General features: G+C 44.8%; 2 protein-coding genes across 11 annotated transcripts in view; both read right to left on the bottom strand.

Annotated features, from left to right (window-relative positions):
* fat3 (FAT atypical cadherin 3) overlaps positions 1 to 16,318 on the bottom strand; it is a 572,050-nt gene that overhangs the window by 179,182 nt on the left and 376,550 nt on the right. The window lies entirely within an intron of this gene.
* Positions 354 to 5,628, bottom strand: LOC134297331 (uncharacterized). Its single transcript, XM_062974526.1, has 2 exons — positions 3,857 to 5,628; positions 354 to 628 (listed from the first exon to the last, which is right to left on the bottom strand). Exons 1-2 carry the CDS (start codon positions 5,402 to 5,404, stop codon positions 587 to 589), a joined length of 1,590 nt encoding a protein of 529 aa, XP_062830596.1. The 5' UTR covers positions 5,405 to 5,628; the 3' UTR covers positions 354 to 586.

Here is a 16,318-nt window from a genome sequence, read left to right as displayed (position 1 = left end):
TCAATATTGTTATTGAATTGTGGTGCCAAAATTGGACTTGGGCTTCCAGATGATATCTGACTGAAGAAGAACCGAGTTGAGTTATTACTTTCCTTGATCTAGACACCCTACTTCCTTTGATGCAGCCTAGAACTGCATTGGTTTTTTTAGCTGCTGCAATGCACGAGATTCCCTCCTCCTCTGATCTTTTACATTTTGGAATTTCATGACTGTTATGAAAAACAAATTGTGCTAAATATGACATTTTTGTGCAATATAGGCTCGAATCCTGCATTGGGAGACATACATATTGCAATAGCTACATGTCAGCTCACCACAGCCGCTCCTGAATGAACACACGAGACTCTCTGTGGTATCACCAGGAACTTTTACTGTAGGAAACATGAACATCAGAAAAGCCAAGAATGGGAGGCTCCGGCCAACCCTCCTTTATATACCCTCCCCCTCATTTGAACAGTCTCTTCCCGCTCAGTAAAACCCCGCGCAAATTCCCCGCCAAGTCCATCAGCCGTTTCTCCTCCGAGTCCTGGGACGCAGGTGTCTTATCAATGTCAGTGACCCTGAAACTCAGAGCCACATCCAGGCTCTAGTAGCAGGGTTCTGACATGGCGTCCTCCTCCCCTTCGTCCTGGAAGGAAAAGATTAAACACAACTATTGTTCTCCGCTGTCCAGAGTTCCTTTATACTTTTTTAACAGGCTGCAATGGAATACCGGGTGTACCTTTCCTAGGTCCTTTGGTAGCCTCAGCTCATAGGTCACTTCGTTTATTCTTTTTGCTACCCTGAATGGTCCTATATAGCGTGGAGCCAATTTCTTGGATGGGAACCCCAATTTCAGGTTTTTTGTGCTCAGCCAAACCAGATCTCCTTCGCCCAATTTGTCCCCCTCTCGGCGCCTACGATCCGCAAAGAGCTTGTACTTCTTTTGTGTTTCCCGCAATGCCTCTACCACGGTTTGCCACCCTTGCTTGATTTTGGCCGGCCATTCCTCGTCGGTCTGGCCCTCCCCTTCCTTCCACTCGGGTAGCCTGGGGAAAGGTGCCACCTCCTGTCCGTATACTATTTCGAATGGGGCACGACCTGTGGCCGAATGTACGGCCCCGTTAAAAGCCATCTCAGCAAACGGAAGAAGGTCCGCCCAATCATCCTGTCTATAATTGGTGTACATCCTTAAGAATTGGCACAGTGTCTGTTGGGTACGTTCGACCCCCCCGTTGGTCGCGGGATGAAAGGCCGAGCTCAGGTTCCTTTCTGCTCCTAACAGCTGTAAGAATTTTCCCCAAAATTTTGCAGTAAATTGGACTCCCCGGTCACTAATTATCTTGTCGGGACACCCATGTAGGCGATATACATGCTTCACATACAAATCAGCAAGTTTTTCAGCTGAAGGGAGTTTTGGCAGAGCCACAAAGTGTGCCTGTTTTGAGAATAGGTCCAATATTGTCCAAATGTATCTGTGGCCTCTGCTGGGGGGTAGTTCGCCTACAAAATCCATGGCTACGCATTCCCATGGCCTCATGGGCTCCACCACCTTCTGCAATAGCCCCTGGGGCTTCCCCGGTGGTGTTTTTCCCTCTGCACATAATTCACACTGCGTGACGTACCCCCTGGCGTCTTTCCTCATTCCGGGCCACCAGCATTGTTTGGCCAACAGTTTAATAGTCCTGGTGGGGCCTAGATGACCCGCACCCTTGTTATCATGGTACTTCCTTAACATTTCTCGTCTTAAACATTCAGGAATATACAATTTCTTATTTACAAACACCAAATCCCCACACAATTCTCCCTTTTCTTTGTTTGTTTGTAACCATTTGTCCATTCCATACGCTCGCTTCAACTCTTCCTCCCATATTTCTCCTCCCCCCGTGGAAATGGCAGTACGTTTGTTTTCTTTGGCCGCTTGTGCTCGAGTTAGTACTGCCAGGCCCCATTGCTTATCAAGAAAAATACTCCCTTCAGATTCCTGAATTCCTCCCCCGTGCTGAGGCATCCGAGAGAGAGCGTCAGCGAGTATATTATGTTTCCCCTGGAAGAATCTGAGTCTGAAATCAAAACGGCTGAAATATTGGGCCCATCTAATTTGCTTCGCTGATAGTTTACGAGGGGATCTTAGATACTGTAAATTTCTATGGTCAGTCCACACCTCAAACGGTGTTCCACTTCCTTCCAGAAAGTGTCTCCAGCACTCTAGTGCTTTTAGAATCGCTAAGGCTTCTCTCTCCCAAATCGGCCAGTTTTTTTCTGTATCGCTAAACTTTTTTGACAGATAGCCACATGGCTTCAGGTTCCCCCCCTCGTCTTTCTGTAGCAGAACTGCCCCATATGCCCGGTCTGACGCATCGCAATGTAGTACAAAGGCCTTAGACATATCAGGGTGCTGTAGGACAGGCTCCTCAGTAAAACGCTTTTTAAGGGCTTCGAAAGCTTCCTGGCATTCTATTGTCCAGGTCAGTTTGGCCCCTGGGGCCTTCACTTTGGCTGTTTCTCCCCTACCTTTAGTCTTTAACAAATCCGTTAATGGCAAAGTGAGGCGCGCAAAGTCCTTGATAAATGTTCTATAGAAGTTTGCGAACCCTAGGAAGGATTGCAGCTGCTTCCGTGTTTTGGGGGCTTCCCACCCCCTCACGTCTTCTACCTTCGCAGGGTCCATCGCCACTCCCTGGGAGGAAATCCTATACCCCAGAAAGTCTATCTGGTCTTTATTGAACTCGCACTTGGCAAGCTTCGCATACAGCTTTGCTTCTCTCAACTTTTGCAGGACTTCCCTGACTAGTTCTATGTGTTGCTCCTTAGTCCGAGATACTAACAATATGTCATCTAAAAAAACAAAGACTCCCTTGTACAACAATGGATGCAACACTTCGTTGATTAATTGCATGAACGCGGCGCCTCCGCCGCACAAACCGAAAGGGAGCACACGATAATTGAATAATCCGAATGCACAGGAGAAGGCCGTCTTCCACCTGTCCTCTGGTTTAATCTGCAATTTATGGTACGCTTCAATTAAGTCCAATTTAGTGAATATCTGTCCCTCCGATAACTGGGCGATCAAGTCCTTCACTAAAGGTAGGGGGTATTTATTTACAGAACTGATTGCATTCAGGCCCCTGTAGTCAATGCAGAGCCTCAGCGTTTGGTCCTTTTTGCGCCTGAACAACACAGGCGCCCCTAGAGGGGAATTTGAAGGCTCTATGAAACCCCTCGCTAGGTTTTTATCAATGTATTTTCTCAGTTCCTCCTTTTCCCTAGCCGACATTGGGTATATTTTTGCCTTAGGAAGCTCTGCTCCTGGGACTAGCTCTATCTTCACTTCAACTCTCCGCTTCGGTGGGAAACTGTCTGCTTCCTTCTCATCAAATACGTCCACAAAATCCCGATACTCTGGGGGTAATTTATCTGCCAGTTCTGCTATCCTGATAGAGTCTTCCTCCCCCCTTTTCCCCGGCTCCCTCTCCACTTCCTGGCTCCCTCCTTCCAACTTCATCCTGAAGATCATGCTCTTATCCTCCCAGTTGATTTGCGGGTTGGCCTGCCCCAGCCATGGCATGCCTAGTATAACATTATAGCTGGCTATTTGTGATATCACAAATGACACCTTTCCTTCCCAACTCCCTATCTTACACTTTACATCTTCGGCACTGTACTTAGCTAATGATCCCGATGCTGTGGATCCGTCCAACTGCGAAAAAGCTATTGGGGATTCTAGGTTCGTTCTTTCGCATCCCAATCCCTCGGCTAATTCAGGGGAGATGATGTTCCTGGAACATCCACAATCCACAAATGCTTTGCAGGTTGCTTGTTTGCTGCCACTTTCCAGCTGAATGGGGACCACTATCATGGCTTTGTCCTGACTTACCAACCCCCCCGAGTGGTGCCTCATCGGTGGTTCTTCCTCGGCGCGTTTCCCTGCCACGGCTCTTGGTTTGGGCGGGCCTCCGCCTTCCCCTTTTCTCTGCCAGCACTCGGCAGCCCTGTGGCCCAAACGGCCGCACACGAAGCAGCCCCTCCTGCTGGTGCTCACGTTCCCTGTCGGCTCCGTTCTCCTCCCGGCTGGGGTTGATCCCTCCTTCCGGCTCCCCTCTTTCATCTGCGGCCGCTGCTGTAGCCCTCCTCGGTGCCTCCTCGCCTGGGCCAGCAATGTCTCGATGCGCCCCGCCAGCTGAATCCATCCGCGCAGTGTGTCAGGCTCATCACGATGCACCGCCCAGGAGAGGATCTCCCGCCTGAGCCCCTCTTTGAAGAGTTCTAGCTTTGTCACTGCAGACCATTCCGGCACCTTTTCAGCGAGGCATTGGAACTCCTCCGCATACTCAGATACCGACCTCTGCCCCTGGGAGACGGTCTTCAACTCCTCCCTCGCCCGGATCTGCTCCAGTGGATCTCGGAAACGGGTCTCCAGGGCCCCCATAAAGCGTCGGAGTGACCCCAGACATGGGTCGCGCCGCGCGTGTAGTTGAACGTACCAGCTGGCCGCTCCCCTCTTCAACACTGCACCAATGGCCCGTACCCGGCTGGATTCCGTTCTAAAAGTGTGGGCATTGTCCTCCATATAGCCCCTCACCGTGGTCAGGAAAAAATCCAGTTCAGAGGACTCTCCCCCAAACTCGATCCTTAGTTCCTCTCGTCTCGGTAGGGGTCCCTGTGGTGGCAATCCCCAATTCTCCGCCCGTCGCAAGCCCCCTTGCGGGCCAGTGGGCCCCGCTGCTGCTTCCCTTTGTCCTGTGCCACGCCCGGCATTCGCCAGGGGCACCAGGGTCTCAGTTGGGAGCGTAGCCGGGATTCTCGGAGGCTTTTCCCCTTCGTCGTCACTCTCCTCCACCCGCGTCAGGCTCGTTTGGATCTTGGGCCGGGCACCGGGCTCCTTTCGCATTTCCCTTCCCTTCGGTGCTGGGATGTCTGCAAAGCCCTGGCTGCTTCCCATGCTCACGTCCCACATTGAGCTAGCCCGGAGTTCCCTTCCTCGCTCCGGCTCCGCCAAAACCGCCAGGCGCTCCATCGCCCTCGACATCACTGCCAGGGTGGTCTCCATCGCCGACATCCTCTCCTCCAGAAACACCATCTTTTGCGGGCCTGGGGAAGGTGAACCTTCCTCTCCTCCGGTGCTATCTCCCCGCACCACTCCGCGCCTCTGGGTTACCCCATTTGGCTGGGCATAAGCGGTGGATGACGCCAGGGCCGCCAGCTGGTGGAACTCAGCGTCCGTCTCGGGAGTTGCCCTTTCCGACCTTCCTCCTCCGGCGCCCAAGAGCTCTTCATCCTCCACTTGCATGTTACACCTCACCGCTACAGCGGGATGGTGTCCGTATTCTTGGCTTAGTGTCAGCTCACCACAGCCGCTCCTGAATGAACACACGAGACTCTCTGTGGTATCACCAGGAACTTTTACTGTAGGAAACATGAACATCAGAAAAGCCAAGAATGGGAGGCTCCGGCCAACCCTCCTTTATATACCCTCCCCCTCATTTGAACAGTCTCTTCCCGCTCAGTAAAACCCCGCGCAAATTCCCCGCCAAGTCCATCAGCCGTTTCTCCTCCGAGTCCTGGGACGCAGGTGTCTTATCAATGTCAGTGACCCTGAAACTCAGAGCCACATCCAGGCTCTAGTAGCAGGGTTCTGACAGCTACATATCCGCAGCTATGGCTCCTAATGCTACCTTTCCAAAAACATATATTTTAAGTAATTCTGTCTCCAGTGTGGCATTGTATGGCTTTCAAATTGTCTCATGGTGGAAAATTAGCCACTAGATTGGTTCACAACGCTTAATGATGGTCTACAGCTATTCTGAAATTCTGGTTGCATCATTCTGGTTGCTTTTATCCATCATTCTGCTGTTGCTGCCCATTCCTTATTGACCACTCCAAGCTCTTTGGACCAATAATCACAATGTTTCTTAAATTACATAGCAGTTGCATTTCTAGGGAAAACAAGGGTCATCCCAGGAGGGTTATGTTTTAACTCAGTCAGTTAACGGTCAAGCAGTAAAAGAGAAATTCTTCTTTATTGGGAGCCCAACTAGTGAGACTTTAATCCTCCAGTAGAATATTGCTCAGTAATGCCAAGAAGGAATTGTCACATTTGTTTGACAAATGTGGCCACTGTTATAAAATAAACACTTATACAAATCCTTAAATCAGGTTTTTAGCTTACACATGACTACCCAGTGCCAGGAAAGGAAATAACTCCAAAGGAACAAGTGTGTACCACTCATAAAATCCAAGAAGCCATCAATCGTAATTAGAGGCGGGAGAAAAATTCAAGTTTCATCTTGTTAAGGTTCTTATTTTTCCACTGCCAAGCTCATTCCAAGTTGGTTCTGTTCTCAAGTTTCCTCTTTCCCACACTGCAATTTGTATGTATTTTTGGCAAATTTGAAAAACATATGCATAGACCCATTGATTAAACACTTTTTGTGAACATTTTAAATGGTACACAATTTCTTTTCCACATTTTTCAAATGCACACATTTTGTCAACCACATTCCCCCTTCCCCGTTGCTTTATATAGATTCCCAACTGCCAGTTGGCTATGGTTGAATTTTTGGGACCATGACACATGACAAAAGTAAATTAATGAAAAATCTTAGAAGCCAGTTCTTATCCTGGTGGTTAATCATAATCACTAAGGAGAACTACACTGGGTTTACATTCAGCTACTACCCTGATGCGTTTCTAAGCAGCAAACTTAAACATTTGCCATTTTGGCAGGTTTTATAGACAAGGTCCTTTTAGGCAGGTCCTCTCAACCTGTGGGTCCCCAGATGTTTTGGCCTTCAGCTCCCAGAAATCCTAACAGCTGGTAAACAGGGATTTCTAGGAGTTGTAGATCAAAACACATGGGGACCCACAGGTTGGGAACCTCTGTTTTAGAAGCTTCCCTGTATTTGTAGCTAGAACCTCTTACTTCAACAGATATGAATAAACACTATTTCATAGATTTTAAAATTGACTTCAAAAACATGTTTTCATCAAGCTGTTTTTAACTGTTATGACATCTAGTTATTATTTTAATGTCTGCTGGTTTAATGGTTTTGTCTATGGCTTTCAATTATACTTAACACATTTTATACTGGTACTTTTATTTTCTATCTTGCTATGAACTACCTTTTTAAAGGCTCTAAACATCATTATTTTGAAACTGGAGACTACTTTCTAGTTACATCCAATTTTTGGGGGGAATGAGTTGATGTGGCCTATAATGGTGAAAAATGGGCCAGGCGAAGTCCCCAAAACCTTTGTGGTTGCTCAGGCTACCTTAAAACTTATTCCTTACGATGTCTCTTCCACTAACATAAATATAACCCATCCCTTTTGGGGTTCAGAAAAAAACTGAAGGCCTGGCTATGTACGCAGGCATTTGAAGAATAAGCATGTGTTGGCTTCGACGCGGTCTGAATTACGGCTCTTGCATAAAGTCTGGTGGATGAATGGCATGGGCACTCTGCACTGTTTTAAACTTTGTATATTTTATTTTATGACTGTTTTAAAGTTTTAGTTCATTGTATATCTGTGTAACGGCATCAATTGCCACTTGTAAGCCGCCCTGAGTCCCCTCGAGTGAGAAGGGCGGGGTATAAATGATTGAAATAATAATAATAATAATAATAATAATAATAATAATAATAATAATAAGAGCAAGCAATTGCACATGCTTACTTTGCACTATGAGGATTCTTGTTTTTAATAAAATTTATATGTCTATCTGTCCCTATGAGAAATATAGTTCCTTGAAAAAACAGAGTTCTGGTGTTCAGACAGAAGGCTATAAATTACAACCCAAACCTTTCTTCTATTTTAAAAGCAAGCACCCTTGGGGCAAGAAAATGTGTATGAGAGAGAGAGAAATATAAAGGCAAGGAATCCCTTTTTAAAAAAACAAAAACAAAACTCACTTGCAAAAAAACAAAAACAAATGGTCATTTCAAACTAGATGCCTGCCTGGATAGGCATGAACAACCTTCCACTTAAGAGACCTCATTCCAAAACTACTCAATATTGGAACCGAGTATAAAGGTCTGGATCTATTTTTCTTTTTCTAAGCATCAATGTGCAAGTCAATGAGCTGTAACTGGATTAAACATTTCACTTCCATCAAACTGCACATGCACGTTGGCAGAGCATAGCAGCTGTAATTTATATTCTCTCCATTTCTGAGTAAGCTATTGGGGTGGAGTGGGGGGAGTGCTACTACGTATATTCATATCTGAGAGCCATTCACTTTCAGCATGCGTGTCAGACAGCTGTCAGTCCATTTGCTATCTGAACAAAGTCAGACAACTAATTTCACTACACGAACAAGCTGTAAAGAGGAGGCCAACAGGGAGATTCCCAGCAAAGGCTACTGGGTAAATTCTTAGAGAGACATTAAAATGCATGTCTGATGGGTTCCAATGAAAAGAGAAACCCCTTGTTGAGTCCTGATGCTCATCCGTAATATGTGATAAATTTCAGAGCTTGGCAAATCATTTTAAAAAATAACTTTGTTATATACAATGTACAGTAGAGTTCCATTTATCCAACATAAACGGGCCGGCAAAACGTTGGATAAGCGAATATGTTGGATAATAAGGAGGGATCAAGAAAAAGTCTATTGAACATCAAATTAGGTTATGATTTTACAAATTACGCATCAAAACATCATGTTATACAACAAATTTGACAGAAAAAGTAGTTCAATACGCAGTAATGCTATGTAGTAATTACTGTATTTACAAATGTAGCACCAAAATATCACGATGTATTGAAAACATTGACTACAAAAATGCATTGGATAATCCAGAATGTTGGATAAGAGAATGTTGGATAAGTGAGACTCTACCTTATTTGAAAATCAGAGCCCTTTCTCCTAATGTTAGGCCATTTTCTTACTTTTTAGATTTTTTTTTCTTAAAAAAGGAGCCGATAGAAATTTATATCTATCTAGCTGGTCCTTTTTTGGGGGGGGGGGGAGTCCCAACCTCAAATGTGGTCCCTTTAATTCAATGCTGGGGTCCCCAAAAATTGACAACAGTATGTGTTTTCTGAACACCATCTAGTGGCTGTTTTAGACATTTACATTAATCTGTTGTGCAATGTTTATTGTGGACTCTGCAGAAAATGTTTCAATTGTACTTTATAAAAAGGTTACTTTTACTCTTTAGCAAGTAGTTCAAGTGCTGGTTTGTTATCAGCAAATATTTTGTTTTCTGTACCTATTTTCTATACTTATATATCCAGGAGCAAGTAAAAATTTCTCAGACCAAAAGGATGGAAAAGTTTAAGGAGTCCTAAACATAAGAAAATGGACTAACAGCCTCATCACACTAGAGCATGGATCCACTTTAAATACTGTTTCTGCCACCTAAGACTAGAAGAAAGGTCTCAAAATGCACCCAAAGAATATTTTAGTCCTAAGTACAATACGGAAAAAGAATAAACATTGGTTGGAAATCAGTAACATACACATAACTAAGTATGGAGGATTATTTGCTATAGTACAACAAACACATTCTGCCTACAGTTGCAGAAGTGGAATATTGCTCATCACCAATGTTTCATCGTTGCACACCATGGCTTATCGATTGTGGTTTCCACTGCACGCTGCACATTGTACTATGGTGCCCTGCCATTGCTTTGTGTTGATATTCTGCGCTTGCGTAGTGCAGGCATAATATATCTCCGCTTGTGGATATTTACACAATTTGACAGCAATGTTGGATTACAGCCATTATTGGTTTCATGGAGTAAGGAACAACATTATCAGTTGCTAAACTGCTAACAAAGATCATTGCTAAGCTTTTCCCAAAGAATAGCCTGTTACAGGTAATATGAACACACTAAACATATTACTTCACAGTTCTTGAATTACTTACTAATGGTCTCATTTCTGATCTCATCATGCTGTGCATCTCCTTGCCACTACCAATGATGTGAAAAATGAGCAATGAAAAGCACAACGTTGTGCAACCATGAAACATAAGTCAAGTTTCACTGTGTTTCAGAAAGAGACAGCTTAGCTTCATAGAGCTGGCATTTTGGAATGCAGTCCTATGCTCATTGTAACTTTTAATTGCATATCTTATGATTTTAAAGATTATTATTATTATTATTATTATTATTATTATTATTATTATTATTATTATATTTTATACACTGCTTTATCTCCCCCTAAGGGGATTCAAAATATGTATCCTTACTCACTGAACTATTTAATTTTAACAAACAACAGAAAAAAATAGCAAATGGGTTCCTGTAACAAAAAAAAAAAAATTGCACTATAGCAAATTTCTGTCCAGGGATCCAACAGCTTTGATCAATTTTAGCTCTCCAAGTCTACCATATATACTCATTTATAACTCAACCTTATGTATCAGCCGATGGCTGGTTTTGGGACCAAAATGAGGGATTTTGATATGACACATGGATAGGTTGAGTTTCATTCCTCAGAGAGGGAAATCACCAGTGCTGCTTAAGGGGGGCAACCACCACAATTTGCCATCATTTCAAAAAGGACAGAGGGGGCACTATGAGGGAGACAGTAGAGGGGTTGGTACTACTTTTAGTTTCTCCCAGGACTAAGCTCTATTCTGAGATGAGAGTGGTTCCTTTTTTTGGGGGGGAGGGGGGACAGTTAAGCAAGAGAATGCTCATTAACTCACAGATAAGTCGATCCAGTTTTTTTGCACTGGTGTTTTGAATTTTTTTTTCCCCTCTCATGTCCCCGCATGGAGCTGGAGCTGATAGAGGGAGCTCATCCGCGCTCTCCCAAGATGGGATTCGAACCTGGCAGCTTTCAGATCAGCAACCCAACCTTCAAGTCACAATGCTTTAATCCACTACGCCACCCAGGGGGTCCGGTGTTTTGAATAAAATTTCTGGAATCATACATGAGTCTGTGCAGTACTTCTTTCACTTCAATAACCAATCTGCATTATATGCTCAATGAGAATATCCAATCTTCACAAACATGTTTTAGGGGTTTTTCTCTTCTTTCCCTATTCTCTGGGATGGTGTAGATAGATATATGCCTGGGTCAGCTACACTAAAGAATCTTTTGTTTTAAAATTAATTATCTTGTTTTTACGATAATGAAAGCGTAAAAGAAGATTCACATTTTCCCCCTTTACGACGGTGTGATTATTATTTTCACCTCTACCTCTTGAATGCCTTATTTAGGGGGAAAAAGTATACTAATCTTAAGAAAACAAGGGAAAGAAGGAAAGCGAAAGGGGGAGAAAAGGAAAGACTACATAATTGCTCTACTAGTCCAGCACTGCAAGACAGTAAATACAGGTATCCTGGAAACCTCAATCATTGCTCACTTTATAGCAGGCATTTATTTTCATTTATCTGATTCAAAAGACAGTAACGACCAAAATTTCATTTCTTTACTATTCTGAATGTTTAAAGAACCATCCTCTTCCCTTGTCACTTGTCCATTTAAGGTATTTTTTATGTTTGTGTGGAATAATCGAAGCAATTGTATTTGGTTTGCTAGAGGTTATAAAGTAATGTAATGTTCAGGTAATTTCTATCCAATTTAAGCTTGAGCTATTCTATTTGTACTATCTAGGTAAAAGACTGGAGAGAATATTGAATACGTGATCAGAGATGACCAATAAGCACCTGGCAGAATAAAATGAAAGCATTTAGATGGAAAATGCATATTAAAATGTCATATAGTATATATGGAGTTTCATGGAAAATAGCAGAAATGGTCAACTGCGGTTAGACATGATCAGCATAGCATATTGCCCCACAAGTTATTTTAGAGCTAAAGTAGATATTTATGAAAAGACTAAGAATGATTTAGCATTCCAACAACCTTTTGTATTTTTTACACCTTGATCATCCCTTATTTGAAATTCAAAAATCCAAAATATTAAAAAAAAAATCCAACAATATCTACTTGGGTGATTGAGACAGTGACATATTTGCTTTGTGGTGGTTTGCATAGATTGTCTTAAGGCTATGTGTATAAGATATACACGAAACATTAATGAATTTCTCATTTAGACTTGGGTCTAAATATATTATGTATTGTATGGAAAGGCAAGTGTTCAATAATCTGAAGAAACACGAAATTCAAAACACTTCTGGTCTCAAGCATTTCAGATAAGGGATACTCAATCCGCAGAGCATTTTGCTTCATCTGAAGTGATTTACAATAACAATGACAAAAGCTTTTACATAAAGTGCATAAAACTTTAGATGCTGGGAAAGAACCAGTATCTTACTGCTTTTTTGTGTGTTGTCCATCTTGCAGGGCCGGCCCAAGGTAATTTTCAAGTGTAAGCGAACAGAATTTTGGCGCCCCCCCAAAACAATCGGATATTGAATTGTTGGCAGTTGTGAGGCTACCCTGAGTCCTCTTCAGGGTGAGAAGGGCGGGACACAAGTATGGGAAATAAATAAATAAATAAATAAAATCAGGACAGTAAAAAAGAACACTCAAAAACAGGGGAATTCCAGACATGAAACAATCAGGGCCAGCTAACACCACCCAACAAAGATTCCCTCAGGCAGGAAGCAGCCAGGTTTTGAATATGTGAGGGACATTCAATGCTAATCAAGGTGGCCAACTGCAACATTCACACTTGCCTCAAAGAGTTCTTTATCCCACCCTGGACATCATTCCACAGATATATAAACCCCACTTGCCTAATTTCCAACAGACCTCACAACCTCTGAGGATGCCTGCAATAGATGTGGGTGAAATGTCAGGAGAGAATGCTTCTGGAGCATGGCCAGACAGCCCAGAAAACGCATAGCAACTCAATAATGATAATGATAATGATAATTTTATTTCTTACCCGCTCAAGACGGTTGACAACATTGCTAGAACACATAATAATTTAAAAACACTCCGTAAAATATACATATGGAAACATATTTCCATAAAATACACAAAACAAAAAGGAGCCCCGGTAGCGAAGTGTGTTAAAGCACTGAGCTGCTGAACTTGCAGACCGAAAGGTCCCAGGTTCAAATCCCGGGAGCGAAATGAGCGCCCGCTGTTAGCTCCAGCTTTTGCCAACCTAGTAGTTCGAAAACATGCCAATGTGAGTAGATCAATAGGTACCACTTCCGGCGGGAAGGTAACGGTGCTCCATGCAGTCATGCTGGCCACATGACCTTGGAGGTGTCTACGGACAACACTGGCTCTTTGGCTTAGAAATGGAGATGAGCACCAACCCCCAGAGTCAGACATGACTGGACTTAACGTCAGGGGAAACCTTTACCTTTACCTTACACAAAACAAAAATTAGACATAGAGTGGAAGTTTAAACAATATCATGAAAAGGGCGAGAAATCTGCCCCTCTCCATATGGTATGAATCAGGAGTCCCCAAACTAAGGCCCGGGGGCCGGATGCGGCCCATCGAAGCCATTTATCCAGCCCCACGGCACAAGGGCAGAAGGGGGTTGGGCTAAGTAACCCAAGGGGTCTCTTCTTCTCTTACAACTATTATTATTATTATTATTATTATTATTATTATTATTATTATTATTATTAATATTGAGGCTGGGTGGCCATCTATCAGGGATGCTTTGCTTGTGCTTTTGGTGCACAGAGGCAGAAGGTAGTTGGACTAAATGGCCCAAGGGGTCTCTTCCAATCCTATTATTATTATTATTATTATTATTATTATTATTATTATTATTATTATTATTATTATTATTATTATTGAGGCTGGGTGGCCATCTATCAGGGATGCTTTGCTTGTGCTTTTGGTGCACACAGGCAGAAGGGGGTTGAACTAAATGGCCCAAGGGGTCTCTTCCAATCCTATTATTATTATTATTATTATTATTATTATTATTATTATTATTATTATTATTATTGAGGCTGGGTGGCCATCTATCAGGGATGCTTTGCTTGTGCTTTTGGTGCACACAGGCAGAAGGGGGTTGGACTAAATGGCCCAAGAGGTCTCTTCCAAACCTCTTTCTTCTTCTTCTTCTTCTTCTTCTTCTTCTTCTTCTTCTTCTTCTTCTTCTTCTTCTTCTTCACATTGACGCTGGGTGATCATCTGTCAGGAGTGCTTTGCTTGTGCTTTCGATGCACAAAGCAGAAGGGGATTGGTGACTCTGGGGGTTGGTGCTCATCTCAATTTCTAAGCCAATGGCCCAAAGGGTGTCTTCCAACCCTCTTTTTTATTGTTATTATTATTTATTTATTTATTTATTTATTATTGCTCAGTGGCCAACTATAGTCTGGCCCTCCAACGGTCCGAAGGATCGTGAACTGGCCCCCTGTTTAAAAAGTTTGGGGACCCCTGGTATGAATAAAGAAATCCACTGGACTTAACTGGCACTTGTATCTTTATTTCTCCATTGGAAGAAGTGAGGCACCGTGGAATTAACATAATTTGGCTCCACTTTCACTGCCACGGCTCAATGCTATGGAATCCTGGGAGTTATAGTTCGGTGAGGCATCTAAACTATTTGGCAGAGAAGGTTTAAAGACCTTATAAAACTACAATTCCCAGGGTTTCATAGCATTGAGCCATGGCAATGAAATTGGAGTCAAACTGCATTAATTCCAAAGTGCAGCTGCCCTTTGGTGAGATATATGCATCCCTCTGAAGTACACCACTACAATATACACTACAATATACTCTTAGGCCCTTTCTGTATTGCCATATAAAATGCAGGTTATCTGCTTTGAACTGGATTATATGGCAGTGTAGACTCAGATAACCCAGTTCAAGGCAGATAATGTGGATTATCTGCGTTGATAATCTGAATTATATGGTTATGTAGAAGAACCCATACCCTGCCATATAAGATCCAGACTATCTGCTTTGAACTGGATTATATGGCTGTGTAGATGCATATAATCCGGTTCAGTGCATATGACCTGGATTATCTGCCTTCATAATCTCAATTATATGGTTATGTAGAAGAACCCATACCCTGCCATATAAAATCCAGACTATCTGCTCTGAACTGGATTATATGGCTGTGTGGATGCATGTAATCCGGTTCAGTGCATATGACCTGGATTATCTGCCTTCATAATCTCAATTATATGGTTATGTAGAAGAACCCATACCCTGCCATATAAAATCCAGACTATCTGCTCTGAACTGGATTATATGGCTGTGTGGATGCATATAATCTGGTTCAAAGCAGAAAATGTGGATTATCTGCCTTGATAATCTGTCTTCTATGGCTGTGAAGAAGGGGCCTTAGGAAACTATAAATCCTAGGAGTAGGCCCACATGTCCCAGCTTCTGGAACATGGCCAGGCAGCTGAAAAACCTGCAGCAACCCAGCCTCAGGCCCCTCCATTTCCCCCTCAGTTGCCAAGTTGGCCCAGGCCTGCCCTGGAGACATGCCTGGCGAAATGCTGGGAACAGGGACGGGTTCCTACCTGCCCCGTCTTCATGGCTGAGAGGGTCCCCAAGGAGGTGCATGGCAGGGGCACAGGCCTGCTCGACCTGCCAGAGCTCCTTCCAGCCACGGAGGGCTGCCGGGCGTTGCGAGAGGAATCCAGGAAGGGTGCAGGTGGAGCAGCAGGCCCAGAGGCCTGGCCTCAGGTCTTGTTCAGGGGCAAGAGGGCTGCAAGGGCGAGAGGGCCGAGTGCGAGAGAGGCGTGAGTGGGCCGAGTGCGAGAGGGGCGTGAGTGGGCCGAGTGCGAGAGAGGCGTGGGTGGGCCGAGTGCGAGAGGGGCGTGAGTGGGCCGAGTGCGAGAGAGGCGTGAGTGGGCCGAGTGCGAGAGGGGCGTGAGTGGGCCGAGTGCGAGAGAGGCGTGAGTGGGCCGAGTGCGAGAGGGGCGTGAGTGGGCCGAGTGCGAGAGAGGCGTGAGTGGGCCGAGTGCGAGAGGGGCGTGAGTGGGCCGAGTGCGAGAGAGGCGTGAGTGGGCCGAGTGCGAGAGGGGCGTGAGTGGGCCGAGTGCGAGAGAGGCGTGAGTGGGCCGAGTGCGAGAGGGGCGTGAGTGGGCCAAGTGAGAGAGATGCGTGAGTGGGCCGAGTGCGAGAGGGGCGTGAGTGGGCCGAGTGCGAGAGGGGCGTGAGTGGGCCGAGTGAGAGAGATGCGTGAGTGGGCCGAGTGCGAGAGGGGCGTGAGTGGGCCGAGTGCGAGAGAGGCGTGAGTGGGCCGAGTGCGAGACGGGCGTGAGTGGGCCGAGTGCGAGAGGGGTGTGAGTGGGCCGAGTGCGAGAGAGGCGTGAGTGGGCCGAGTGCGAGAGGGGCGTGAGTGGGCCGAGTGCAAGAGGGGTGTGAGTGGGCCGAGTGCGAGAGAGGCGCGAGTGGGCCGAGTGAGAGAGAGGTGCGAGTGGGCCGAGTGAGAGAGATGCGTGAGTGGGCCGAGTGCGAGAGGGGCGCGAGTGGGCCGAG

This window comes from Anolis carolinensis, chromosome 3 (genome assembly GCF_035594765.1).
Source record: "Anolis carolinensis isolate JA03-04 chromosome 3, rAnoCar3.1.pri, whole genome shotgun sequence".
NCBI classification, from domain to species: domain Eukaryota; kingdom Metazoa; phylum Chordata; class Lepidosauria; order Squamata; family Dactyloidae; genus Anolis; species Anolis carolinensis.
The sequence above is the reverse complement of the archived record's forward strand: the minus strand, read 5'-3'. Positions and strand labels throughout refer to the sequence as shown.